This window comes from Rhinoraja longicauda, chromosome 14 (genome assembly GCF_053455715.1).
Source record: "Rhinoraja longicauda isolate Sanriku21f chromosome 14, sRhiLon1.1, whole genome shotgun sequence".
Classification (NCBI taxonomy): domain Eukaryota; kingdom Metazoa; phylum Chordata; class Chondrichthyes; order Rajiformes; family Arhynchobatidae; genus Rhinoraja; species Rhinoraja longicauda.
Window position 1 is genome coordinate 53289469 of NC_135966.1, and position 27523 is coordinate 53316991.

A 27523-nucleotide genomic window follows, 5' to 3' on the forward strand; every position below is an offset into this window, starting at 1 on the left:
TCATCTCAGTCCTAAATGGACTACCCCTTATTCGTAAACTATGACCCCTGGTTCTGGACTCCCCCAACATCGGGAACATTTTTCCTGCATCCCCCCTCATCCTTCTAAATTCCAGTGAATATAAGCCCAGTCGATCCATTCTTTCATCATATATCAGTCCCGCCACCCCAGGAATTAACTCGCTGCATTCCCCCAATAGCAAGAAGTGTAGGAAAATAACTGCAGATGCTGGTACAAATCGAAGGTATCACAAAATGCTGGAGTAACTCAGCAGGTCAGGCAGCATCTGAAGAAGGGTCTCGACCCAAAACGTCACCCATTCCTTCTCTCCAAGATGCTGCCTGACCTGCTGAGTTACTCCATCATTTTGTGATATCCTCAATAGCAAGAATGTCCTTCCTCAAATTAGGAGACCAAAACTGCAAAAAATACTCCAGGTGTGGTCGCACCAGGGCCCTGTACAACTGCAGTAGGACCTCCTTGCTCCTCTACTCAAATCCTCGTGCTATGAAGGCCAACATGCCATTTGCTTTCTTCACTGCCAGCTGCATCTGCATGCTTGCTTTCAATGACTGATGTACAAGGATACCCAGGTCTCGTTACACCTCCCTTTTTCCTAATCTGACACTATTCAGATAATAATCTGCCTTCTTGTTTTTGCCACCAAAGTGCAAAACCTCACATTTATCCACATTATACTGCATCTTCCCACTCATCCAACCTACTCAAGTCACCCTGCATTCTCCTCGCAGGTTACACTGCCTCCCAACTTTGTGTCATCTGCAAACCTGGAGATGTTATATTTAATTCCTTCGTCTAAAATTGTTTATATTGTAAATAACTGGGGTGCCAGCACAGAGCCTTGTGGCACCCGACTAGTCACTGCCTGCCATTTTGAAAATGACCCGTTAATTCTTACTCTTTGCTTCCAGTCTGCCAACCTATTTTCTATCCATGTCAATACCCTACCCCCAATACCATGTGGTCTAATTTTGCACATGGTGGGCCAAAGAACCTGTTTCCATAATGTATAGCTCTATGACTCTACTAGATTCAAGCGGGAAATTTAAACTCCATGTAGACTACGAAAGTCACAAAGAAAAGTCGCAGGTAAATTCTTTGTATCCATGCTTTGTAATTGTACTATGCACCCAATCAGAGAATACTCTATTTTAGCTCTGGTCACACATAACGAATCGGGAGTAATTAGTGGTCACACCACACAGTAAAGAATTCTCTGGCAAAGGTGATAAAACAATAGTCTCACATTCAAGAGAAAAGTGGTCCATCTTAGGCTACTTAAAATGGTCAAAGTCGGTAGTAAATTTAAAAACAGAAATAAAGATTAGTCAAAATTGAGGTTTGGGAGAATTTTGGAAACATGTAAAGGATATCCAATTAAAAAGATAATGCCAGAACAGAAACAGGCCCTTCAAGCTAACTTGCCCATCCCAACTGCCCACATTTGGCCACATTTCTATACAATTACCTGCCCAAATGTCTTAAATGTCGTTATAGCACTTGCCTCAACTACCTCCCGGTATACATTGATGGCGCCGAAGTAGAGATGGTCGAAAGCATCAAGTTCTTTGGAATAAATATCACCAGCAATTTTCCCTGACCAGCTACGTCAAAGATATGGCCAAGAATGCATACCAACGCTTCTACTTCCTTAGATGGCTTAGGAAGTTCGGTATGTCCCAAACAACCCACACCCATTTCTATAGATGCACCATATAAAGTATTTTATCTCAAAGCATGGTTTAGATATAGCTTCATCCAAAACCGCAAGAAATTGCAGGATTGTGGACATGGCCCAGACCATCACGCAAACCAATCTCCCTTGCACTGATTCTATCTACACTTCATGCTGCCTTAGCAAGGCCACCAACATAAATCAAGGACCAGTCGCACCCTAGTCACTCCCTCTTCTCCCCTCTCCCATCAAACAGGAGGTACAGGAGTTTGAAAACGCATATATCCAGATTCAAGGATAGTTTCTTCTCAACTGTTATCAGGCAACTGAATCCTCCTTTCACGACACGCTGGAGTGTCGTCGTGACCTCCCATCTACCTCACCAGAAGCCTTTAAAGTATTTTTAATATCAAACTTTATTTTGCACAAAATGTTGTGCCCTTTATCTGTACATTGTGGGTGGTTGGATTATAATCCTGTATAGTCTTTTCCATGACTAGATAGCATGCAACAAAAAGATTTTCATTGTATCTCAGTAGACATGACAATAAACTCCCCTGCAGCTTATTCCATATGCCCATGGGCCTCTGCATGAAACTGCATATTCAAGTTTGCTTTTCTAAATTCTCGGTTATCATTTCCTTAATGAATCGAATGAGTGGGGAGGGAAGTTCTAGAAGGGATAAGAGAGTAAGGTCAGGGCCAATTGTGACCGGTGTGAGAGGGGAGGTGAATACGGAAATTAAAGTGTTGTATTTAAATGCACGAAGCATAAGAAATAAAGTGGATGAGCTTGAGGCTCAGTTAGACATTGGCATGTACGTTGTGGGAATCACTGAGACATGGCTACAAGAGGACCAGGGCTGGGAACTGAATATTCAGGGGTACACAACATATAGAAAAGACAGACAGGTGGGCAGAGGGGGTGGGGTCGCTCTGTTGGTGAGGAATGATATTCACTCCCTTGCAAGGCGTGACATAGAATTAGGAGATGTAGAATCAGTATGGATAGAAATGAGGAATTGTAAGGGTAAAAAAACCCTAATGGGAGTTATCTACAGGCCCCCAAACAGTAGCCTCGACATAGGGTGCAAATTGAATGAGAAGCTAAAATTGGCATGTCGCAAATGTAATGCTATGGTGGTTATGGGAGATTTCAACATGCAGGTAGACTGGGAAAATCAGGTTGGTAATGGACCCCAGGAAAGAGAGTGTCTCCGAGATGGATTCTTAGAACAGCTTGTACTGAAGCCTACTAGGGAGAAGGCAATTCTGGATTTAGTGTTGTGTAATGAACCTGATCTGATAAGGGGACTCGAGGTAAAAGAGCCATTAGGATGCAGTGACCACAATATGCTAAGTTTTACTCTACAAATTGAGAAGGAGAAGGGAAAATCGGAAGTGTCAGTATTACAGTATAGCAAAGGGGATTACAGAGCCATGAGGCAGGAGCTGGCCAGAATTGACTGGAAGGAGGCCCTAGCAGGGAAGACGGTGGAACAGCAATGGCAGGTATTCCTGGGAATAATGCAGAAGTTGCAGGATCAATTTATCCCAAAGAGGAGGAAAGATTCTAAGGGGAGTAAGAGGCACCCTTGGCTGACAAGGGAAGTCAAGGACAGCATAAAAATAAAAGAGAAGAAGTACAACAAAGCAAAGAAGAGTGGGAAGCCAGAGGATTGGGACTCTTTTAAAAAGCAACAGAAGATGACTAAGAAGGCAATACGGGGAGAAAAAATGAGGTACGAGGGTAAACTAGCCAATAATATAAAGGAGGATAGTAAAAGCTTTTTTAGGTATGTAAAAAGGAAAAAAATAGTCAAGGCAAATGTGGGTCCCCTGAAGACAGAAGCAGGGGAATTTATTATGGGGAACAAGGAAATGGCAGACGAGTTGAACCGGTACTTTGGATCTGTCTTCACTAAGGAAGATACAAGCAATCTCCCAGATGTTCTAGTGGCCAGAGATCCTAGGGTGATGGAGGAAATGAAGGAAATCCACATTAGGCAGGAAATGGTGTTGGGTAGACTGATGGGACTGAAGGCTGATAAATCCCCAGGGCCTGATGGTCTGCATCTCAGGGTACTTAAGGAGGTGGCGCTAGAAATTGTGGACGCATTGGTGATCATTTTCCAATGTTCTATGGATTCAGGATCAATTCCTGTGGATTGGAGGGTAGCTAATGTTGTCCCACTTTTTAAGAAAGGAGGGAGAGAGAAAACGGGAAATTATAGACCACTTAGTCTGACATCAGTGGTGGGGAAGATGCTGGAGTCAATTATAAAAGACGAAATTGCGGAGCATTTGGATAGTAGTAACAGGATTGTTCCGAGTCAGCATGGATTTACGAAGGGGAAATCATGCTTGACTAATCTTCTGGAATTCTTTGAGGATGTAACAAGGAAAATTGACAGGGGAGAGCCGGTGTATGTGGTGTACCTTGACTTTCAGAAAGCCTTTGACAAGGTTCCACATAGGAGATTAGTGGGCAAAATTAGAGCACATGGTATTGGAGGTAGGGTACTGACATGGATAGACAATTGGTTGACAGACAGAAAGCAAAGAGTGGGGATAAATAGGTCCCTTTCAGAATGGCAGGCAGTAACTAGTGGGGTACCGCAAGGCTCTGTGCTGGGACCGCAGCTATTTACAATATACATTAATGACTTGGATGAAGGGATTAAAAGTACCATTAGCAAATTTGCAGATGATACAAAGCTGGGTGACAATAGACAATAGACAATAGGTGCAGGAGTAGGCCATTCAGCCCTTCGAGCCAGCACCGCCATTCAATGCGATCATGGCTGATCACTCTCAATCAGTACCCCGTTCCTGCCTTCTCCCCATACCCCCTCACTCCGCTATCCTTAAGAGCTCTATCCAGCTCTCTCTTGAAAGCATCCAACGAACTGGCCTCCACTGCCTTCTGAGGCAGAGAATTCCACACCTTCACCAGTGTGAACTGTGAGGAAGATGCTATGAGGTTGCAGGGTGACTTGGACAGGTTGTGTGAGTGGGCGGATGCATGGCAGATGCAGTTTAATGTGGATAAGTGTGAGGTTATCCACTTTGGTGGTAAGAATAGGAAGGCAGAGTATTATCTAAATGGTGTGAAGTTAGGAACAGGGGACGTACTACGCGATCTGGGTGTCCTAGTGCATCAGTCACTGAAAGGAAGCATGCAGGTACAGCAGGCAGTGAAGAAAGCCAATGGAACATTGGCCTTCATAACAAGAGGAGTTGAGTATAGGAGCAAAGAGGTCCTTCTGCAGTTGTACAGGGCCCTAGTGAGACCGCACCTGGAGTACTGTGTGCAGTTTTGGTCTCCAAATTTGAGGAAGGATATTCTTGCTATTGAGGGCGTGCAGCGTAGGTTTACTAGGTTAATTCCCGGAATGGCGGGACTATCATATGTTGAAAGACTGCAGCGACTAGGCTTATATACACTGGAATTTAGAAGGATGAGAGGAGATCTTATCGAAATGTATAAGATTATTAAGGGGTTGGACACGTTAGAGGCAGGAAACATGTTCCCTATGTTGGGGGAGTCCAGAACAAGGGGCCACAGTTTAAGAATAAGGGGTAGGCCATTTAGAATGGAGATGAGGAAGAACTTTTTCAGTCAGAGAGTGGTGAAGGTGTGGAATTCTCTGCCTCAGAAGGCAGTGGAGGCCAATTCTCTGAATGCATTCAAGAGAGAGCTAGATAGAGCTCTTAAGGATAGCGGAGTCAGGGGGTATGGGGAGAAGGCTGGAATGGGGTACTGATTGAGAATGATCAGCCATGATCACATAAGGTGGATGCAATACCAGCCAATGGGTTGACTGCCACCCTTAGCCGCGCCGTTGTGTTTGGCTGCCTGCCACTGTATGTTTCTTTTTTTTTTCCTAATCAGATGTGCAGCACTTTGGTCAACGTGGGTTGTTTTTAAATGTGCTATACAAATAAAATTGACTTGACTTGACTTGACTTATGGGTTGACTGCCATCATTATTCATGGGTCATTGAAACCTTCTTCCATATATTAGGATATTGGAGAATATTCTAATATATGGAAGAAGGTTTCAATGACTCATGAATAATGCTATACCATGATTTGAGAAGCTATGAGAAATAGGGAACTACAGCACTATCCACGTTTAAAAATGTAAATCCTGACTGAAATCAAACCAGATAATGGCCAATCCGAGTGTGAACTAGAAAGGGTACTTCATTTTTTCTGACACAGAGTGAACCAAATGTGATACATAGTTAGATCCACTAGGTTATGTCAAACAGCTGGGGGGCCAGATCCATTTAACACAATATCAGATGTCAAAAACAACTGATGCAACTAGCAAAATACGGAAACCAACATACTTGTATTCATTATTTAGATTTCCAAGTGGCATTTAATAAGGTGCTAGGTGCACAAGGTTCATATGGATAACTACCATTAATTAGGATTAATAGGGAGAAAAAAGGTACAGATAAACAGATCATCTTCAAATTAGAAATATGTAATCAGTAAATAAATGATCATCGCCCTTTATTGCGAGATAATAAAAACAGAAAATAAGGATGCCTTGCTGCAATTTTAGCGACCACACGCATGGAGTTCATGACAGTTTTGATAATCTTATAAACTATAACTGGCTATTCTTGCCTTCGGCAGGCCACAGAGAAGACCCATGAGCTTGATTTGTGGAAAGTCTTATGAGGAGAGATTTGTACCTAATAGGCCTACTGTCTCTGAAGTTCAGACGACTGAGAATGAACTCATTGAAACATATTACATACTTCCTTAAGACACTAGAGGAGGTCATTTAGCTCATCAGCTTTGTGTGTCTATATAATCTAATTTCCCCACATTCTCATTTTATAAGTAGCCGATTCTACCCATGATCCTCTCAGTTCCACCATCTATCTCGACAAGGGGCAATTTAAGGAGCCAATTAACTACTAACCAGGAAAAATGTTCCCAATGTTGGGGGAGTCCAGAACCAGGGGCCACAGTCTTAGAATAAAGGGGAGGCCTTTTAAAACTGAGGTGAGACGGAACTTTTTCACCCAGAGAGTTGTGAATTTGTGGAATTCTCTACCACAGAGGGCAGTGGAAGCCAAATCACTGGATGGATTTAAGAGAGAGTTAGATAGAGCACTAGGGGCTAGTGGAATCAAGGGATATGGGGAGAAGGCAGGCACGGGTTATTGATTGTGGACGATCAGCCATGATCACAATGAATGGCGGTGCTGGCTTGAAGGGCCGAATGGCCTCCTCCTGCACCTATTTTCTATGTTTCTATGTTATGTGGGAGGGAACAAGTGCAACCATAGGAATCCAACGTGGTCTCATGGAGAACATGCAAACCACAGTCAAAACATCCAATCTGATATTTCAAAACAGGAAGGAGGGACAACTACACCGCCAGAGACTTACCCTTCAACCATGTACTACAGTAAACCCTCCATATAACAGATCAGTCGGGGCAGATAAGGAGAATGGTATCCGTTATTGCCGATTGTCCGCTATAACTGTAAGGGGGTCAATGTGAACAGCATTATTCGAAAAACAGGCAATAAGCATACACTGCACAATAAACAAGAAATGGCCCAAAGTACACAATCCTTTGGAGGGGGGGGGGGGGGGGGGGGGGGGGGGGGGGAGGCCACAGCAATGCGTGATAGAGTTACTGCCTTACAGCGCCAGAGATCCAGGTTTAATCATGACCTTGGGTGCTATCTGTATGGAGTTTGCACTTTGTCCCTGTGAACACGCGAGTCTCCCCCAAGTGCTCTGGTTTCCTCCCACATCCAAAGACGTACAGGTTTGTAAGCTAATTGGCTTCCGTAAATGGCACCTAAAGTGTAGGATGCGAAACTAGGATAATGTGGAACTATGTACGGATGATCATTGGTCAATGCAGACTTTGGTGGCTTTAAGGGCCTCTTTCCATGTTGTATCTCTAAACTGGGAAGGAAGCAAAACCATAATGCAATCTTTGATTCTTTTGGTAAGCACTTTCAATCCATAAATCGCCTTGTTCCTGATTCTTCAGTCTTAGAAATAATCCATTTACTCCACCAAAAATCTATTTGTGATTTTAGACTCCTTTCAAAAATCTCTGAAGAACAATCCCAAATTTCTCCTACAACCTTGACGTCCCTCATAAAGTTAGGAGATGCCAAATCTGCTTGATGGTGTTTCTGGAGGTTCGATACCTGCCATGCAAGTACTTTTACAAGAAAGTTTAATTACACCATACTTTTATGATACATGAAATGCCATCTTGCATACAATGAAAATGTTACAACATAAATGATTAGTGGAGAAAACAAAACAGGCATTCTGACACCATAGAAGGCTCCAAATTAACTGGATGAATATGCATAAAGCATCTTCTTTCAGCCTAATTTTCCCAGCATTAATGTCTTCCACTCACTTGGCTCAATTGGAGAGGCCTTGTATGTGTACCAATATTCCACTTCCAAAAGCAGACATTCTTTTTAGAGCAGTCATAAAAAGAGATCATACAACCAGAATTAAGGATTTTTTTCAAAGCCTCCTTTGTAGATAGGGATCTGTAGGTCATGACTACTCAACGTGGAAAAGAAGAGTTAACGATGACGCCAATAATTCCAAGACTGGGCATTGGGAGCACTCAACAGCAGAAGGAATGCATCACTTCACAAACCACCCACCTGCCTACATCATTAGATATGGTCTACCCCATCTGTAGCAGAGTCTGTAGGTCCCCCAGTGGCTTCAGCAGTCATCTCACAACCTACAGAACTGGAGATGTACCTTAATCCCAGCCAATGGCCCGAGAATAATCATTTACCATACACATGTGGCTTAATTAATTAACAAGAGAAACCATTCTCCAAGTTATGTAAATGGTTGAAGAAACAAAAAGCCAAGCATATCAAAATTGAGAGGTTCAAAATCAGGGTGCTGTGATTATTGCTAACCATTTAAAATAAAGCAAGCTGCAGTGACATATCCAGAAAAAATATTAAGAAAGAGTTCTTTGCACAACTCTACAATTGGAACAAGCCTTTTAGCAGAGCATTTGTGGAGTTATTTAAGTTCCTTGGAACCATCATCTCCAGGGACCTTAAATGGGGGGCCAGCATCGACTCCACAGTCAAAAAGGCCCAACAGAGGATGTACTTCCTGTGGCAACCGAGGAAACACAATTTGCCACAGGCAATGATGGTCCAATTCTATACTGCTATCATTAAGTCCGTCCTCACCTTCTCCATCATGGTCTGGTTTGGCTCAGCCACCAAGCACGACATCCGGAGGCTGCAATGGATCGTTCGAACAGCTGAGAAGGTTGTTGGCTGCAACCTTCCCCCCATTGACGAACTGTACACTGCAAGGGCCAGGAAGTGAGCGGGCAAGATCATCATCTCTTGCCCCTCTCACCCTGGCCAACTCTTCGAAGCACTTCCCTCTGGAAGGTGACTCCGGACTGTCAAAGCAGCCACAGCCAGACATAAAAACAGCTTTTTTTCCCACGAGTGATAGTTCTACTCAATAACCAAAGTCTGTAGTCTCTTTTTTGCTCTGGTTTATTTTCACCCACATGCTTAGACTGCAATGTTGTATCCTTATTGTTTTGATGTGGTTATTATTTATTCTTAATTGTTAACTGTATGTTTGTGTTGTCATTTGTGAGCGGATCACCAAGGCACATTCCTTGTATATGCATACTTGGCCAATAAACTTATTCTTTCATTAATTTCTACGAAAAAAATTATGAAACTGGCAAAAAATTGAAGATATTAAGCAATTGCTTAATTAAAACATTTTATTTCAAGTGTTACGCAAAATAGGTGTGAAACTATAGTTTTGTTACATTTATGCACAAGGACAATGCAGTTGGAGATTAATTAGTAGTTACTTAGCCTGAAGATTTGGCACTTTGTGAAGGCGAGTGCAGCCTTTCCTTTGATTTATTTTCCCTGGATTTTACATTGACACTTTGGCCTTAAAATACAGAATTTCAGTATAATCCAATGTTCTTTAAAAAAAGGAATGACATATAGTTTGATAATTTATTTAAAGATTGATCTACAGAACACCTAGTGAGTGATACATGCTAATATTCTTATTGGACAATTCTCATGCAACCAGTAAGCAATACCACAGTTCCCCAGAAAATCCGGATGGCTAAAGGTATATTGTACATTGAGCTGGGATGGTCTAAACACTCTTCTAAGAGTCAACCAGTTATTCAAGAGATGACAGCAATAATTTTTGAAATGAACAATCTTGACACAATTGGAAGCTAGCTAATGAGAAAGTCTCTATTGTACCATGTTCATGATCCAGCAAGTAAACAAGGTGCATAATCACAAAGCACGCACAAATAACTGGATTGCAATCGTGAAAAGAAATTTCTAATAAAAAGATACATCATGTCACCTTCAATTCACCAACGAATAAATGATTTGGCAATGTAATTCATTCATTTTCATAGTTTGAACATAATGTGTTGTACCCCAACAGATAACAATAATAATTACGGGCACTGTTGGTAACTTCTTCAAAGGAAGAGCTAATCGAGCACCAGCGATTGTATGCCAAGTTACTACTGCCTTGTAGTTACAGCGGAGTTGGGAATGGAATTCTTCCAAACACCCAGATCCGGACGGTATTTGGCAATCCTTTATCAAAATGCATTGACATTATGACAAAAAACAAGCACCACCAGATTCATAACAATTTCATCGGTGCATGGAAAAGTGGCGACCATCGATCTGGATGATCAAATTTTAACTCCCATTCATATCCAAAATTCCTTTCAATAACAATCACATGTTTAAGGTTTTAAAGAGTAGCCATCAACCCGGATAACTATTTCAGCAGTCACAAGTTAGCAAGGGAAAAAAATGACACTGGTACACTCAATAAAGACATATCAGATTATCAAGCCCCATGCAATGCCTGTTGTGCAGAACTAACTGTGATATGCATTTCATATAATAGAAGCAAAAGTTATCAATGCTGCGCAGGAAGAAACAACATTTCTGTGGACTTTGGGCAAGTTCTGCTGTTTTCCTAAGTCTTCAAGTTAATCTACAGAGAAACTGATAAAATAAACATGGAAACCAAGGAACACGAGACAGTAGGAAATAGTAACCATGTGCACTAGAAATTCAACAGTAAAGAGGAACAGTAATTGGGGGTATAGATTTGGGATCACTAGTCAAGATACAAAAGGCTAATTTCATTTTGCCCTGCATTAAAGTTTAAGTGATTATTGATAAGGTAATCAATCGAGGCATTTAGACAAATCATTTGGGGAAAGAAGAATGTACAACAAAGGCATTGGACCACATCCTGGTTAAAGTTTATATTCTATAATTCAGCAAAATGGAAGGGACAAATAGATGATACTCGGTGAATAGAACACTGTTTTTACTGCAAACTTTGAGCATTTATAACTTAATAGATTTCTTGGGTAATATTTTGATGAAACCCATCATTATTATATACTAAAACTCTCGTTTGTTATCTTGTTTGTGACTGAACATCAGCCAAAACGGTATACGATAGCACGACAATTTTAGGCCCACCTTACTCACCATTGTCACTTTAGTGATAATGCAAGTAGTTTTATTGAAATCGGTCTTATATTTTTAAAGTTATTCACATTTTAAAGTTTAAAAGGAGGGGAGGGGGAGAGGAAGAGGGAATGGGGGAGAAGGGGGTGGGGGGTTGAGGAGAGAGGGGAGGGGGGGGGAGAGGACAGTGTGCTGCACCAATGCAGGAGAGGGTTTGGGCCCAACGGATCCACTTGGTCTATTTAACATTAAAAACAAAGTAACCAATGACTGCCTGAGTAAAGAATCTGAGACCACATGCAGACCCATTTGAGAGAGCGCTCAAAAGACATTGCACTAAATGCCAAACCAAAGGTAGCCCATCTGGTATTCATCAAGTTGGGTCAACAATGCAAGTGTTATCACTTGAAGCAGCATGGCACTATCCAATAAAAAAACTAACCTAAAAAAACAAATTCTAAATACATTATTAGGTAGAACTCAAAATGGAATGGATTAGAATATATTTACGAATCTTACTACTTTCTGAGCCTTTCCTCACAGACTTGAGGACAAAGATAAATGTTTCCTCCCACAAAACAAACAAACTAAAACCTATGTACCTTCCTTCCTTTAACTCCGATGTTGTATTAACACTGATTGCTGTTACAATGACCTCCACAACCCTTTCCGGACTTCTCACTGAGCACCATGAAAAACTTATCCTCTAGATCAGGGAAGGATGTTGTTTCTGCACACAGCTTTTGTGGAGAATGTTCTGCAGTAATATTCATTTGCCATATTAAGACTATGAACAACTGATGAAGAATCTGCATCACCAAATGCAGACCTCCCAACATTTGATTTTACAAATTCATCATTTTGATGTCCAAAATTCAGAATTTCACATCAAAATTCATAATATGGCGCGTAATGCAACTTTTCAGCAAAAAAAAGTATGCACGCCAAATGCGTGTACGCTTTGCGCTACATCCATGTGTGAAAAACGACTATTATTTCCAACAGTCTGCAGTTCTTGGACTACATGTACAATATCTGACTATATTCTGCTATTTATAGAAAGGTTATTGAACAGAAATACTTTTTACAACACAAAAAAAAAATTGTTTGCTTTTTCCTTACACATCCCAATTGTCTTAGTATTGAATAAAAGAACAATGGTCATAAAATATATGACTAAGTTATGAAGAAAGAGTTGATATATGCGACTCAACTAAGCATACGGAAGTACTTCAAGTAAATTCGCACATTAATTGAGAATAGAAACATAGAAAATAGGTGCAGGAGGAGGCCAGTCGGCCCATCGAGCCAGCACCGCCATTCATTGTGATCATGGCTGATCATCCGCAATCAATAACCCGTGCCTGCCTTCTCCCCATATCCCTTGATTCCACTAGCCCCTAGAGCTCTATCTAATTCTCTCGTAAATCCATCCAGTGATTTGGCCTCCACTGCCCTCTGTGGCAGAGAATTCCACAAATTCACAACTCTTTGGGTGGAAAAGTTCCTTCTCACCTCAGTTTTAAATGGCCTCCCCTTTATTCTAAGACTGTGGCCCCTGGTTCTGGGCTCGCTCAACATTGGGAAAAATTTTCCTGCATCTAGCTTGTCCAGTCCTTTTATTATTTTCTATGTCTCGCTGCACTGCCTCAATTACAAGGATGTCCTTCCTCAAATTAGGAGACCAAAACTGTACACAATACTCCAGATGTGGCCCTATACAACTGCAGAAGAACCTCTTTACTCCTATACTGAAATCCTCTTGTTATAATCAGGCCAAAAAGATGGTAATTGGCTTTTCTGTTGTGTTTTATATTTTAACCCCGTCTTAATTAATTAATATAGTTATATAACCTTGCTCTTAAATTTAATATTTACTCATTACAGTTCCACCACTGATTTTTTGGCTCTCTTGGTTCCAGAGCTTTGCTGGTTTATCCAGCCGGCCAAGGGAGATGGCTATGGGGATAGATGTGCTGGCTCCAGCTGGGCTGGAGTTCCAGCGCCCCGGCCGCAGGTTGGCTATTCAACCTACCGATCGGCCATGGAAGTCCCGATGAGGTCGAGATTGGCTGTCTTGCCCAGCCTAGGTGCCACATTTTCGGGGAGACTTCCAGGGCACGGGGGATTTCTCGCAGAACCCCTAGCAACCTCTAGCGGCCGACTGTTTTACCGACTGTTTTACGGAAAAATGTGAGGTGAAATCGGAAAAGCGAAAATGAAATAAGTGGAAACTTTCCGCCAAATTCGGAAGGGTTGGGAAGGGTGCATTGTTGGCAAGGAAGAGGTAAGCATAGCAAGATGTGTAAACAGACACCCCTCAAGAGCAGATAAAAGTAGAATTTGGAGTGGATGTGATATAAACTGGTAAATAACCACATGCAACATGAACAAATATATTTAACTTAAAAACATAATAATTTGAGGCATATACTCAGATGAGTTTTTTCCAAATTTAAACTCTTACCTTCACATATACGATCAAGGCGTGCTCGCTTTACTTTGTGTTTGTCCATAACAGGCACAGACATGAGAGCTACTGGCCAGAGGTCAGCACCACCACAACAGGAGGACGATTAGTTTTGCAACCACACCAAAAACTGGAGACAGGCATCAAAAACGCAGATGTTTCGATATCTCCAAAATTGCCTGTTGGCCTGTTTTTTAAAAAAAAGATAAACATTTATATAATTTCCAGCAGAAGTAGAATTTCCGCTGCCTTCGCCAAAGTTCAGCCAAAAACTATTTTCAGAACTCCAAATGACAAGTGTAAAGATGACAATTCCCCATTAATATGCTACAGAACTCGCTCATTTTCAATGAACCACCTGTAAGATTCCCACATAATATGCAACAGTTGTAGTATTCAATGCTATTTTAATGTACTTGCTCATTTACAAAGGTGCAAGCATACACATCCTGGTTACCCACTTGTGCACATATTAATTACAAGCCAACGTAATTCCAGATAACGGTGTCCAGGCAGTCATAATTCTGAAATGTTTTGGGTGGGATTGATCTCAGACTTGGCCTTTCATACACTTAAACTCAGATAAAACTGTTGTATCCACCGTTGCTCAGTGTCAGTGATTGAAAAATCAACTCTGTGGCAGAAAGCGAGTGCCTTTATCACTGGAAGACCAGTGTAGTTCCACATGGCTCAGCTATACTATGCACATGGAAGACAGAGGGTTGTGGTGAAAAACTATTGTTCTGGCTGGAGAACTGTGACCAAGAGCTATATGTGAAGTTGCGGACATTGAAGTGGGCTGTCAAAGTATACAGCGGGACATGGATCAGGCAAAAATGGGCGGAGAAAAGACAGGTGGAGTTTAACCAGAGCAAGTGTGAAATGTTGCATTTTAGGGAGGTGGAATGCAAGGGAAAGTATAGAGTTAATGATTAGACCCTTAGCAGCATTGATGCACAGAGGGATCTTGGAGTTCAAATCCATAGCTCCCTGAAAGTAGCAACACAAGTAGAGAGTGGCAAAGAAGCATAGGTTATGCATGCCTTCAGTCGGGCATTGAGTACATGTCAAGCTGCAAATTTAATGACTTCAGTTAGCCCACAATTGGAGTAGTGCACAGTCTTGTCGCCTTTTACTGGAAGGATGTGGAGGCTTTAGAGACGATGCAGAAGAGGTTTATCAGAATGCTGCCTGGATTAGAGGCTATTGTTTGCAAGGAGAGGTTGAACAAACTGGGATCATTTTCACTGCGATATCAAGAGATTAAAGGGAGACCTGTTGAAAGTGTATAAAATTATGAGAAGCATAGATAGGGTAGACTGTCAGAACCTGTCTCCCAGGATGGAAATGTCAAGGACTAAAGGCCATAGCTTTGGGGGGGGGGGGGGTTGAGAGCTTAAAGGAGATCTGTAGGGCAATGCTTCTTTCGATTTTTTTTCCACAGAACGGTGAGTGCCTGGAATGCGTTGCCAAAGTGATCGTGAAGTCAGATATGATAATGGTAATCAAGAGGCATTTAGATAGACCCACGGATATGCAGAGAATGGAGAGATATGAATCACTTGAAGGCAGAGAATATTGGTTTAATTTGGCATCATGTTCATTACAGACATTCTGAGCCAAAGGGATCATTTCTGTTCTGTCCAGTGAAACGATCACCAAGCCTGCGCTTGATCTCGCCGATGTAGAGAAGTTGACATCTGGAACAGCGGATACAATAGATAAGGTTGGAGGAGGTGCAGGTGAACCTCTGCCTCACCTGGAAAGTCCAGATGTCAACTTCTCTACATCGGCGAGACCAAGCGCAGGCTCGGCGATCATTTCGCTGAACACCTCCGCTCAGTCCGACTCAACCAACCTGGTCTCCCGTCTGCTCAGCACTTCAACTCCCCCTCCTATTCCCAATCTGACCTTGCTGTCCTGGGCCTCCTCCATTGTCAGAGTGAGGCCCAGCGCAAATTGGAGGAACAGCACCTCATATTTTGCTTGGGCCGTTTACACCCCAGCGGTATGAACATTGACTTCTCCCACTTCAGGTAGTCCCTGCTTCCCCCGTCTCCGAATACATCCTATCTTTGTCCCGCCCCTTCCCCTGACATCAGTCTGAAGAAGGGTCTCGACCCGAAAGGTCACCCATTCCTTCTCTCCAGAGATGCTGCCTGACCCGCTGAGTTACTCCAGCATTTTGTGTCTACCTTCGATTTAAACCAGCATCCAGTTATTTTTCCTACATAGGGGAATAATACTTCACTATAAAAATGGAAGCTGTTACAAAATCACAAAAGGAACATTTGACAGTTCTAATATTGTCATCTGAATCCAGACAAGGTAGACACATAACCTGGAACATGCATGTCTAATAACCTTGATGTGGTACTGCAAATCAGAATTATAATTTGCATTTCACCAGAATTTTCAATGCACTTCCTGTTGAACCTTTTTAATATAGAAATCCATACACAATCTAAACACACGTTTCCTGATCAGAAGGTCTTCAGGAAGGCTCTGCCAGAATCTCCGATGTGTCAGAGCTCAATAAGGCAGCAACCCCCAAGCTTCCATACTTTTTGCCTCAGTAAATTCTCATCACTACATCTTTCAAAAGATATTGATTGTGTTAGTTTCACAAGTCAATCATCATTTTATCATCTGAAGAAGTCTCCACCAGAAATGTCACCCATTCCTTCTCTCCAGAGATGCTGCCTGACCCCCTGAGTTACTCCAGCATTTTGTATCTAGCATTATTTTATACCATGGCTCTAGTTATTCTTAAATTTAAGACTCAACCAGAAAACTATGATTAGTCTGAAGAACGGTCCCGACCTAAAACATTGCCTCTCCATGTTCTCCAGAGATGCTGCCTGACTGTCAATAAGACACTTTTTTTTGTGCAAATCAGCATCTGTAGTTCCTAGTATCTACACATAAACTGGTAAACTATTCAACAAAGCATAACATTGCAACTATACTTATTCCATAACATCAATACCCAAAGTGACTTTGTAACAATAGTTTCTAGGAGGCAATTTTCACAGTGACTATGGCTAACCTCCCAACATCAACTCGAGGAAGATTTGTTGCCAGACAGGAATTAACTCAGCAAATAATGAATAAAGATCTGGATCTTTTTTGCCTCAAATGTGATCCTTCCCGCTACAAGCTATTGGAGAAGCTAGTTTGCAATATCACTTTTACCATATGGAGAATCACTGGACAACTGATTTTGTATTTGCAATGGCTAAACATACCAGTAACATCCTTAATTCAGGGAACAAGATAGAATGAAAGAATAGGAGAGATCTTCCAGCAGGAGGGTACTGCTGTCAGACTTGCCTGCACTTCTCCATGAGAGTCTCAAATCTGACTCTGCCAAAATCCAAATCCATCTTCCATTGTGCTACTGATGCAGTTGGCACCAAGAGTGGATGGACTCCCCATGGAATCTAAAAGGGCAGCTCAGATTTGTAAGCTCCACTAGACCAAGTGGACCCGTTGGGCCCAAACCTCTCCTGCATTAGTGCAGCACCCTCTCCTCCTCCCCCCCTCTCCCCAACCCCATCCCCCCCTTCCTCCCCTACCCGATCCCCCTCTCCCCCATCCCCCCCTCTCCCACCCCATCCCCCCTCCTCCCAACCCCATCCCCCCCTCCACCTCAACCCCCCTTATCCTCCCTCCTCCCCCCATCCCTCGGAGAAAGATTTAAACGTTAAAATGTGAATAACCACAAATATAACACCAATTTCAATGAAACTTCTTCCATTAGCACCAGTCAGTATGGTGGGCCTAAAATTGTTGTGCTTTCGTGTACCGTTTTGGCTGTAGTTCAGGAATAAACAAACAAACAAGAGATTTTGTAGATAGATATTGGAAATCTCCCCACTGAGTGGCCACAAAAAAAGTAATTAGCAGCAAACTAATCCCATACAAAGTATTTTGAGTCAGACCTAGTGAGCTTAAAAACCTATGGTTATGGTTAAAAACTCATGACGAGAGCGCAAAGGGTCATTCTTCAAATGTCTTCACCTTCCTGACCTAAAAGATAGGTCATCAATAATAGACGGAGAAGTACAAACATAACCTGGACTTTTCATGGACTTGCTCTCCCACCATTAACAATATGCAACGTATCAAGTCTATGTCCACATCAGCCACTGTGTACAAGTAAATTAAACTGTGTACCACTTAACAGAAGAAGCAAAACAGAATCAGAGATCCCTCATAATATGCATTAGGTAAAAGGGACTTACCAATAGCTATCTCATCTGTAAGACAGGAGCCGATTACCAAGAGTTCCTGGTCGCCAGAACATTATCCACAGAATACTCCTCAAAACACATTACAAGTGACCATGTAGACAGTACAAAATCCAAACAACTATGTAAAAGCAAAGTATTAACCTTCTCCAGAAGGAAACTGTTCCGCTCAACTCCAGAACAGGAAAGTACTGGATCTCTCCAGCTTGCTCCACCATTCAACATGATCATGGCAGATCTACACTAGTCTCAACATTTCTCTGTGCCAGTTCCCATAACTTACTCTTTCAAAAATGTATCTAGCTCGACTAGAAATGCAAATATCTGGCCTCCACCACATTCAGGACCAGAGAACTCAAGAGATCCTCTGACAGTAGCTTTTATGCACCATAGTTTTAAATGACTGACCCCTTATTTTGTAGCTACATTCCCTTGTTTACAACTCTCCCATTCGGGGGAAATCAACATACAAGATCCTAAGGGAGCTTGGACATGTTGTTCTATAACATGTGCTTCCAGAACGCTAACTGGATGTACCATAATTGATGAATATGGGAATAACATTTATATTATGCCAGCTGAATTGGTAATACAAAGATTTACAATGGGCAGAAGTTACTTGGAAATTTCACAAGCAGAAAAAAACGCTGTCTTGGGGAAAAACTGTCTAGGGAAAAAATGTTTCTTTAGATTTAGAGATACAGCGCAGAAACAGGCCCTTCAGCCCACCGGGTCTGCGCCGCCCAGCGATCCCCACACACTAACACTATTCTACAACCACTAGGGACAATTTTTACATTTGCCCAGCCAATTAACCTACATGGAGTGTGGGAGGAAAACGAAGATCTCGGAGAAAACTCACGCAGGTCACAGGGAGAACGTACAAACTCCATACAGACGGCACCCGTAGTCAGGATCGAACCGGGGGCATTCGCTGTAAGGCAACAACTCTACCGCTGCGCCACCATGCCGCATATAAACTTTTCCATATAAACTTCCCACAGTAATCAGACACTATTGATCTCTTCAAAACATAGTCTGCCTGTTTCACTGCAGGTAGCCATTGAAATACAACTGTTTGTATAAACACATGCAACTATATTCTATTATAATAATGTGTCATATTGCCTTTGGTAAAGTAAACATTGCTGTTGCGAAGACTTTTATTTTGAAAATCTTGCAGGAAAAATAACTTTGTTTTTGCTAGTCTGAAAGTCTCTAGCCCCTGAATCCCCTTTCCCAATGAACACAATTGTTTCTACAACATTATTTTTGCTATAATGAATGTCCTTAGGAACACAACTATTGGATTATAGCAGAACAATCTGAATATGTTTAAACAAGATTCATCCCTCGTTCTTCTAAACTTCCAAGGTGTACAAACCCACACCATTCAGCCTGTCTTTCCAGTAATTAGTCTGGTGAATCTCCTTTGGATCCCCTCCCATCCTTTTTAAGGAAAGTACACCATAGCGCTACATTTTTTGCACCACCATATTCACCATTATCCTGGCCATATATTAAAACTACTTTCATTCAAATTGAAGCTACATTTTTAAAGCTAGAGAGATTTTAAAGTTTAAAATTTTCAATTCTATCCCATTTCCTGAAGGGCTTCAGCGTGTGACGTCACAATGGCACACGTGCACCTATGAGAGATCAGCTCGCGCTCCCACCCCCCGCGTTCAGCGTGTGACGTCACAATGCAATGCGAGCCGCACGTCTTCAACAGATCAGCCCCCCCCGGACCTTTCACTAATGCGCTCCCCCGCCCCCTCCCGGACCTTTCACTAATGCGCTCCCCCGCCCCCCCCCCCCCCCCCGGACCTTTCACTAATGCGCTCCCCCGCCCCCCCCCCGGACCTTTCACTAATGCGCTCCCCCGCCCCACCCCCCCCCGGACCTTTCACTAATGCGCTCCCCCGCCCCACCCCCCCCGGACCTTTCACTAATGCGCTCCCCCGCCCCCTCCCGGACCTTTCACTAATGCGCTCCCCCCCTACCTTTCACTAATGCGCTCCCCCCCACGGAGCAGAGCCGCCCGTCCCGGCATGCCTCGCGCCTGCCACTCCTCAGATCGGGCCGCGCTGACCGCCGGGAGGTGTAGTCGTCTCTCCCACACCGAGAGGGGGGGGCACCCGCCCGACTGGTGGCAGTGCTGACGGGGGATGGAGTGGGTGAAGGGTGACGGACTGGGTGAGGGGGAGGGGGGAGGAGAGGGGGGAGGGGGGAGGAGAGGGGGGAGGAGGAGGAGGGGGGAGCGGACCACCTCGACCCCCCCTTAAAACTCCCCCAAACCTCTCCTGCATTAACTGAAATAGTGTTTGGGATTTTTTTCAGAACCCCGCTCACGCACTCCATTCCCCCCTTAATCCCCCTTAAAACTCCCCAAACCTGTGCTGCATTAACTTAAATTGTTATCAGGTTTTTGTAAGAGCCCCACTCCATCCACACCCCCTCAACCCCACTTATCACCCCCCGCCACAACCCACCTCAACCCCCCTTATCCTCCCCTCACCCACTCCATCCCCCTTATCCCCCCCTCCATTCACCCAATTCATCCCCCCTGAGCCCCCTTTAAAACTCCCCCAAACCTCCACTGCATTGGTCTAAAACCCTCCCCTTACTCAGCCACTCCATTCCCACCTCAACCCCCCCTCTCAGGCACTCCATTCCCACCACAACCCCCCCCTTAAAACTCCCCCAAACCTCTCCTGCATTAACTGAAATTGTATTTAGAATTTTTTTCAGAGCCCCGCTCACGCACTCCATTCCCCCCTCAATTCCCCTTCACACCCCCAAACCTGTGCTGCATTAATTTAAATTGGCTTCAGGCTTTTTAAAGAGCCGCACTCACCCACTCCATCCACACCCCCTCAACCCCACTTATCATCCCCCCCACAACCCACCTCAACCCCCTTATCTTCCCCTCAGCCCCCTTATCCCCTCTCCTCCATCCCCCATAAGCCCAATGCATCCTCCCTGAACCCCCTTTAAAACTCCCCCAAACCTCGACTGCATTGGTCTAACACCCTCCCCTTACTCAGCCACCCCATCCCCTCACTCACGCACTCCATTCCCACCTCAACCCTCCCCCTTAAAACTCCCCCAAACCTTTCCTGCATTAACTGAAATTGTGTTTAGCATTTTTCTTCAGAGCCCCACTCACGCACTCCATTCCCCCCTTAATCCCCCTTAAAACTCCCCCAAACCTGTGCTGCATTAACTTAAATTGGTTTCAGGTTTTTCTTTTTTAAGAGCCCCACTCATCCACACCCCCTCAACTCCTTATCATCCCCCCCCCCCACAACCCACCCCCTTATCCTCTTCTCACCCACGCCATTCCGCAGCCCCATTATCCCCCCTCTCTTCCACCCTCCATTCACCCAATTCATCCCCCCTGAACCCCCTTTGAAACTCCCCCAAACCTCTACTGCATTGGTCTAACACTCAGCTACTCCATCCTCCCGCGTTCCCGGGTGGGGGCAGGGGAGGGGCAAGTGGGGGTGGCTAGGGGGGATGGAGTGGGTTAGTAGGGGGAGGAGGGGGGATTGAGTGGGGGTTGAGGGTGCTACAATACAAGAGAGGTTTTGGGTCCAAGCCTCACTCAATCACACCCCTCTACGAGGAATGGGCCCAACGGGTCCACTTGGTCTAGTCTATTCTAAATCTGTTTTCACTTTACAGCCTGGTTTCAATCCAAGCTAACAAACTTCCTCCAATACTTTGTGCTGTTAACTTAATCATGAACATCTTATGCGACACCTTTTCGAATGCTTTTGAAAAACTAAATCCATTACATCTACTGGTTCCTTTCTAGGCAGCACAATAGCACAGTAGTAGAGTTGCTGTCTTAGAGCTCCAGAGACCCAGATTCGATACCCTCTGTATGGAGTTTGTACATTCTGCCTGTTACCGTGTGGGTTTTCTCCGGGTGTTCCTGTATCCTCACACTCCAAAGACATGGGAAGCAGGTTAATTGGCTTCTGTAACTTGTAAATTGTCCCTAGTGTGTGTAGGATAGTGCTAATATATGGGGTGATAGCTGGTCGATGCTGGCTCGGTAGGCCGAAGGGCCTATTTCCATACTATATCGATAAAGTCTTATGTATCAGTCCAACCTGCCATATATTCAGCAAATTCAAACATATTTGTTAAACATAATTTTCATAAAATGATATTGATCAGGTTTAATTATATTCAGGTTCTGTTACACTCTTGTATCTTGCCAACAATAGATGATAAACCAACTGTCAAGTAGTTCCTCATCTTTGATTTTGCTCTCTATTTGAGAAAATCCACCTTAGTGCCGGTGCCGAAAAAAGCAAAGATCACCAACCTGAATGACTACCGTCCGGTTGCCCTAACTCCTATAGTCATGAAGTGCTTTGAAAGGCTGGTTCTCTCACACATCAAATCCAGCATCCCTGCCTCACAGGGCAAACAGATCCACAGAGGGCTCTTCACACTGTCCTGACTCACCTGGAGAGACAGGGCATGTACGTGAGGATGCTATTCATTGACTATAGCTCTGCCTTCAACACGGTCATCCCCACCAAGCTCATCACCAAACTCCACCAGCTAGGCCTCAGCTCGTCGTTATGCGACTGGATCCTGGACTTTCTGCTGGAGCGACCGCAGGCAGTGAGAATGGGCCCGCACCTGTCCTCCACTATCACCCTGAGTACCGACACACCACAGGGCTGTGTTCTGAGCCCCATGCTCTACTCCCTATTCACACACGACTGTGTTCCTGCATTCGACACCAACACCATTGTCAAGTTTGCAGACGACACAACGGTGATTGGGCTGATCACTAACGGTGATGAAATAAAATACAGAGCGGAGGTGCAGAACCTGGCGGACTGGTGCTCTGATAACAACCTGTCCCTAAATACCACCAAGACCAAGGAGCTGATCATCAACTTCCGTAGGTCACACAACTGGGAATACGCCCCGATCTTTATCAACGGGGACAGCGTGGAGAGAGTGTCCAGCTTCAAGTTTCTGGGCACTCACATTTCGGAGGACCTAACATGGTCCACTAACACTGCTGCGCTGGTCAAGAAGGCACAGCAATGACTGTTCTACCTAAGAACACTGAAAAAGTCTGGTCTACCCCAACAGCTGCTGACGACATTCTACCGCTGCACCATAGAGAGCATCCTTACACATGGCATCCCTGTGTGGTATCTCAGCTGCACGGAGGCAGAGAAGAAAGCTCTTCAGCGGGTAGTCCATAGAGCTCAGAGGACTATCGGAACCAAGCTACCAGCCTTGGAGGGCATCTACAACACACGATGCCTCAGAAAAGCCACCAGCATCCACAAAGACTCTTCACACCCCTGCAACAATCTGTTCGAACTTCTACCATCGGGCAGACGATACAAGGCCTTCTACGCCCGCACCTCCAGACTCAGGAACAGCTTCATCCCCAGGGCCATAGCTGCTATGAATCGGTCCTGCTGAGCCGGATGGTCACATCGCACGATGAACCGGCACAGACATACTTGCACTTTATTCTGTTTTAAAACTGTTCTAATTTGTTTCTTTGGTTTGTTTAAATTAATACTGACTAGCTAATTAATTTATTGCATCGTATGGGAGGCGCATTCCCAATCGCATTGTACCCCTGTACAATGACAATAAAGATATATTGTATTGTATGAGATACATTGACCATTTTCCAATCTTCTGGCACCATCTTTGATTTCATCAAGTTTGAAAACATTCCAAAAAAAATTTCATTATCTCGAAGATAGATACAAAATGCTGGAGTAACTCAGTGGGTCAGGCAGCATCTCTGGAGAGAAGGAATAGGTGACGTTTCGGGTTGAGACCCTTCTTCAGATTGTCTATCTTCGGTGTAAACCAGCATCTGCAGTTCCTTCTACACTGTTCGTTATCTCTGCAGCCACTTCCCTTAAAACCCTTGGATGCAAACTCCACACATATAGCAGAGGTCAGCTTTAAATGTGTGTCACTAGAGTTGTGTGTCAGCAACTCTACAAACTGCACCACTGCAATACTCTACGGTGAATGCATTAGCCAACATCTTGATCCAAATTAATGAATGAGTCTCTGAGAAAATAAAAGCTTCCTGCCTTCTGCAAGAAGCTGTATGCACATATCCTCACTTTCAGTTTGGCCATCCATATAAATATCAAACATGCCCCTTTATTATCACAAATCAATTCTGCTGAAAGTCGATACATTTCTCCTACCCCCTCAAAACCTTTTTTTGAGCAATGGAACTTGGAATGCACTGGCTAAAAATATGGCCAATCCAGATTCAATTAAAATGTTGATGAGGGAACAAAATACATAGAAGTAAAATAGTGCAAAGCTAGGGGAAGGAGGACTAAATGGATTGCTTTTCAAAGAACCAACAGATTCAATGGGCAGAATTCTGTAATAATACTTCGAAGATGTTATCAAGTAAAATGCAGTAGCTCTTGCTTTTTGCAAAGATGTCTGCGTTGACCAAAACAACCAGAAGCAAAGATCTCAAAAACTAAAATATCCATACCAGCCAAGTCACTAGAAAATGCTGAGCTAAGTAAAGTCAATGGAAAGGATGGTGTGGTCAATTGCATCAAAAACTGCAGAAAGTTGATGAGCGATGAGAAAGAAATGCACTTGAGTTTTTCTTAAATTTCACTGGGCTTCCAGTAAAATTTCTGAGGCACATATCCAGATTCTCCACTCTACATAGTAGACACCCAAATGTTTGTTCTACACACAAATCCAGCAGTACAGTTTAACGCCACACGGGGGGGGTGGGGGGGCAGAAAGCTTATGATAATGTTCTGCACGGTGAAACATTAGACATATTTTCCAGGATCTGTTCAACACCAAAGTTCAAGCTCCTTATTAGCATTCTTTTAAATCAATAGCAGCACTTACCAAGAGCGCTACCCATGTTTCCTCCAACATCACATGCAAATCAAATGATGTGAAATTATCAACAGGCATGTGCCCTTGAATTTTCATAACCATGCAATGGTCACCTTCCACTTTATTTACATTCATTTAAGGTTAGGTTGCAATCAGACACTGAACACTACTAAAATTAAGCGCATGTCTTGAAAAGATGGAGCTCCAAGTTGCCCATATTTACTTGCCGCATAGAACAAGAGCAGCAGGTATATGGAAAATACCACCACCTGAGGGCTTCCCTTCACGGCATGCACTACCTGACCTGGAAACATACTGTAACTACTACTTCATCACTGGAATTAAATCCTGCAACTCTCTACCCACAACACTGTTGGAGTCTTTCCAAAGGGACTGCAGCATATCAAAGCAGTAGCCCACAACAATTTTGAGGTCTATGAGGATGTGGGTAATAAATGCTGGCCTGGCCAGCAACCCACAAATTATATATATTTTTTGCATTCAGCTGATGCTTTTACTAGATTCAACCACTCCAGTGCTCCTACTTTCATTCTGTATACACCAACAATATTCAACTTCTATCCTATACCATCAAATCCTACTCAGCCATCTTTGATGACATATTAGTTTCAGGCTTCATATTCGCATCATGATGACAATTCTTCGAGAAATACTAAAATTTCCTTACTCTCACCTCATTAATTTTCTTGCCTCCACCTTCAGCTTTTTGCAAGCATTCCTTCACCACCCGCAGGTCATCTTTCAATCCCCGCCCTAAAACCCATTGTTTGTTTTTTGTACAGCTCCAATTCTTCCCCTTTGACTTGCCTCACATTTCTGTCCTCGACTATCTGGGGACATTTCCCTACTATAAAGCAAGGCTTATTGTGTGCAAATTGGAGTTATCAATCTATGAGTGGGAGTAAAAGAATTTAGCTAAAACAATCAGTTTCCGTGTGAAATCATCACTCTCACAGCTCAAGGAGCATTTACATCTGAAAAATTCTAATATCAATCACTGACATCAAGCTTTAATTATACATTTTATTACAGCAAAGATATCAGCAATTTGACAATACAAATTGCCTCAACATATCTAATTTCTAATTATACGAAAGGGAAAAAAAACAGCAGAGGATTCCCTGCCAAAAAGAACACCGAAGAACCACAAAGCTTGGTTGAACAAAATCCTGAAACAATCAAGATTTGTCGGCCTTTGTGCAATGGATCCCTGTGTCCCAATAAATAACTGACTGCAAGAGAAATGGAGGAATTTGGGACTGAAGCACTGTATGATCTTTGGAAAATAGTCTCAACGACATGTCAAAAAAGTAAAGTGAAGGTAAACTATCCCTCACAGGGCCTGTGGACTTACAAACCAAATGACATCTACCCAAGACCCTTCCGCACAACAACGACAAAATATTTAGTGATAATATATTAAATGACAAAATATTTTCCCCAACCATGAAACACTAGAGCAAGGGACAGTGATCTAATGCTTGTAGATACCCTATCATTTTCTTCAATAAGCATTTTGTGCCATACACTGAGAGAATGCCACAAATACAATTCAGGCTCCTGTGGCAGCCCAAATATCCTTTTCCAAATGGAAATCTGTAATGTCACTTCAGGCATTCAAAAATAACAAGCATGCCGAGCAGACTTTGGCACTGGTTCTCCTCACTCTCTATGCTGTATATTCAATCTTCTTGAGGAATTGGATAAATTGTTGAGAATGTCAAACAAATGAATTCTCATTTCCAAGTCAGATGGTTGCTTGTTCTTATTCCATTCAAGACCGAAGCACAAAAAATCCAGACTAACACATAGTACAGTTCCAAGGGAGAACAGTTGTGTCAGAGGTGCCATATTTTGCATACGCCAAAATAATACAGCTAGTACCTTTTCGGGTTTCAAAGCTCCACCACCATCAGTCTCCACCACCGACCTCTCTGACCTCTTCACAGGAATAAAAACTGCCACCTGCTCTCAGGACCCCATCCCCTCCAGCTTTGTCAAGGCCTGCCTTCCTGCTCTCTCTCCACTTATCACTGCAACAATAAACTCCTCCCTGTCCACTGGCATCGTCCCGCCATCCCTCAAAATCGCTGCTGTCACCTCCATTCTGAAAAAACCTGGACTCAACCCTGACACCCCAAACAACTTCAGACCAATCTCCAATCTACCCTTTCTGTCCAAAGTTTTAGAACGCGCTGTAGTTTCTCAACTCAAATACCACCTCTCTACCAATAACCTGTATGAAACTTTCCAATCCGGATTCCGCTCCAACCACAGTACTGAAACTGCGCTCCTCAAAATCACCAACGACCTTTTCCTCTCCTCTGACGCTGACAACCTCAACATCCTCATCCTACTTGACCTCAGCGCCGCCTTTGACACCATAAATCACTCCATTCTCCTCACCCGACTTGAAACCTCCTTTAACATCACCGGCACAGCCCTATCCTGGATCAAATCTTACCTCTCCGACAGGCACCAGTTCATCTCCATTAACAACTGTAAATCCCCCACCGCTCCCCTCCCCCAAGGTGTCCCCCAAGGCTCAGTCCTTGGCCCCCTCCTCTTCATCCTCTACCTGTTCCCCCTTGGTCAATTAATCCACCGTCATGGTCTCAACTTCCACTGCTT

General features: G+C 43.5%; 1 protein-coding gene across 2 annotated transcripts in view; it reads right to left on the reverse strand.

Annotated features, from left to right (window-relative positions):
• LOC144600263 (C-terminal-binding protein 1-like) overlaps nt 1-27523 on the reverse strand; it is a 125891-nt gene that overhangs the window by 93167 nt on the left and 5201 nt on the right. For both annotated transcript variants that reach the window (XM_078411838.1, XM_078411839.1), the window contains one exon: nt 13719-13908. In XM_078411838.1, the coding sequence (XP_078267964.1) occupies nt 13719-13782 (64 nt within the window). In that variant the 5' untranslated portion in view covers nt 13783-13908. The remainder of the gene's footprint in view (nt 1-13718; nt 13909-27523) is intronic.